The sequence below is a fragment of the Empidonax traillii genome, unplaced genomic scaffold, assembly GCF_003031625.1.
Source record: "Empidonax traillii isolate 1590-97213 ecotype Southwest subspecies unplaced genomic scaffold, ASM303162v1 scaffold5109:size41427, whole genome shotgun sequence".
Taxonomy (NCBI): Eukaryota; Metazoa; Chordata; class Aves; order Passeriformes; family Tyrannidae; genus Empidonax; species Empidonax traillii.
In genome coordinates, this window is record NW_020960302.1 from 36,718 (window position 1) to 39,651 (window position 2,934).

The 2,934-nt window shown below is 47.9% G+C and overlaps 1 gene segment (V, D, J or C); it reads right to left on the minus strand.

Annotated features, from left to right (window-relative positions):
• LOC114073048 overlaps positions 1-882 on the minus strand; it is a 16,022-nt gene extending 15,140 nt beyond the window's left edge. Inside the window, 2 exon segments of the C gene segment in view lie at positions 181-517; positions 858-882. Of these exon segments, the coding sequence occupies positions 181-517; positions 858-882 (362 nt within the window).
• Positions 883-2,934: the final 2,052 nt, after the last annotated feature.

Here is a 2,934-nt window from a genome sequence, read left to right on the forward strand (position 1 = left end):
AATTGGGAAAATTGGGGAAAATGGGGGAAATTGGGGAAAATTGGGGAAAATGGGGGAAATTGGGGAAAATTGGGGAAAATATTTGGGATCAGGACCCTCGGGATATTTGGGATCAGGACCCTCCCCTGAGGAATATTTGGGATCAGGTAACCCCCCCCTCCCCCTTTTCCCTTCCGGAACATTCCGGACTCACCGGGATTGGTCACTTGAGCGGCGGCTCCGCCCTTGGGATTCTCCGCCCGGCACCAGAAGGGCATCCTGGATTTCCCCTCCTCCAGCGGCGCCTCCAGGCGGGAAGCGGCCAGGAACAGCAGGGCGGAGTCTCTGGAGGCCACGCCCACCCCGGTGGCCACGCCCACTCCGGAGTTAGCCCCGCCCAGCGTGCGGTTCTGCCCGTCGCTCCAGCGCCAGCGCAGCGGGGCGGGCGGGGTCCCCCCCACCGCCAGGCAGCCCACCGAGAAAAGGGGCTGGGGGCCGCAGGGGGACAGCGGGAACACTCTGGGGGGGCCGCCCTGAGCTGGGGGGGCAAAAAAAACCGGGGAAAAAAGGACGAAATTTGGGTCAGAAACGGCCGTTTTTACCGATTTTTGCGTTTCTTTGGCGCGAAAGTTCACTTTTTTGACAGCGTTTTTTTTTGGGGGGGTTTAAGGGGTTTTGGGGGTGGTTCGGGGTCGATATTTCTCTTCCCCTCCCCCCCCTTTTAGGGGGAAATTTTTCTCACGTTTTCGAAGAAATTTTTGGGGTGAAAATCGGAGTTTTTGGGGAAAATTTGGTTTGGCAGATTTGGGGGAAAATCGAGGGGTTTCGGGTTTCTTGGGGGGATTGGGTTGGTTTGGGGGGTTTAGGGACCACCCGACCTGTTTTGGGGTCAAAACTCACCATTTTAGGGCGATTTTTGGGGTGAAAATTGGCATTTTTTACATTTTTTGTGGAATTTCACAATTTTGGCCGATTCGGGCAAAAATCGACGGTTTGGGGAAAATTCTCCATTTTTGGGGGGATTCGGTTGGTTTTGAGGATTTAGGCCCCACCCACATTTTTTGGGGGTCAAAACTCACCATTTCAGGGCGATTTTTTGAGGGTGAAAATTGACATTTTTTACATTTTTAGTGGAATTTCACAATTTTTGCCGATTTGGGCGAAAATCGACGGTTTTGGAGGAAATTTGGGGGGTTTTGGGGGGATTCAGTTGGTTTTGAGAATTTAGATCCCACCCACGTTTTTTGGGGTCAAAACTCACCATTTCAGGGCGATTTTTGGGGTGAAAATTGGCATTTTTACATTTTTAGTGGAATTTGACGATTTTTGCCGATTCGGGCGAAAATCGACGGTTTTGGGGGAAATTTGGGGGTTTTTGGGGGGATTCAGTTGGTTTTTGGGGTTTACATCCCACCCACATTTTTTTGGGGTCAAAACTCACCAGTTTAGGGCAATTTTTGGGGTGAAAATTGTCATTTTTTACATTTTTAATGGAATTTGATGATTTTGGCCGATTCGGGCGAAAATCGACGGTTTTTGGGAAAATTCTCTGTTTTTGGGGGGATTCGGTTGGTTTTGAGGGTTTAGGTCCCACCCACATTTTTTTGGGGTCAAAACTCACCAGTTTAGGGCGATTTTTGGGGTGAAAATTGACATTTTTTACATTTTTAATGGAATTTCACCATTTTTGCCAATTCAGGCAAAAATCGACGGTTTTGGGGAAAATTTGGGGTTTTTTGGGGGGATTCAGATGGTTTTTGGGGTTTACATCCCACCCACATTTTTTTGGGCTCAAAACTCACCAGTTTAGGGCAATTTTTGGGGTGAAAATTGGCATTTTTACATTTTTAGTGGAATTTGACAATTTTTGCCGATTCGGGCAAAAATCGATGGTTTTGGGAAAATTCTCCATTTTTGGGGGGATTCGGTTGGTTTTGGGGTTTTAGGCCCCACCCACATTTTTTTGGGGTCAAAACTCACCATTTCAGGGCGATTTTTTGGGGTGAAAATTGGCATTTTTTACATTTTTTGTGGAATTTCACAATTTTGGCCGATTCGGGCAAAAATCGACGGTTTTTGGGAAAATTCTCTGTTTTTGAGGGGAATTGGGTGGTTTTGGGGGGTCTCAGCCCCACCCACATTTTTTTTGGGTCGAAACTCCCCGTTTTTGAGAATTCTGCGATTTTTTGGGGGTGAATTTTTGGGGTTTTGGCGAATTTGGGCCAAAATCAACGATTTTTGGGGGGGGAAAAATTTCACTTTTTTTGGGGGAAAATTTGGGAGGTTTAAACCAGTACGGGCCAGTACAGACCAGTATGACCAGTACTGACCAGTACAGACCAGTACAGACCAGTATGACCAGTAGAAACCAGTACAGGCCAGTACAAACCAGTATAACCAGTACAGACCAGTATAAACCAGTACAGACCAGTACTGACCAGTACTGACCAGTACGGACCAGTACAGCCCAGTACTGACCAGTTCTGACCAGTACTGACCAGTACTGACCAGTACAGCCCAGCACTGACCAGTACTGACCGGTACTGACCAGTACAAACCAGTACTGGCCAGTATAAACCAGTACTGACCAGTACTGACCAGTACAGACCAGTACAAACCAGTACTGACCAGTACAAACCAGTACAGCCCAGTACTGACCAGTACAAACCAGTACTGGCCAGTACAAACCAGTACTGACCAGTACTGACCAGTACAAACCAGTACTGACCAGTACAAACCAGTACTGACCAGTACAAACCAGTACTGACCAGTACTGACCAGTACAAACCAGTACTGACCAGTACAAACCAGTACTGACCAGTACAGACCAGTACTGACCAGTACAGCCCAGTACTGACCAGTACAAACCAGTACAGCCCAGTACAAACCAGTACTGACCAGTACCGACCAGTACTGACCAGTACAGCCCAGCACTGACCAGTACTGACCGGTACT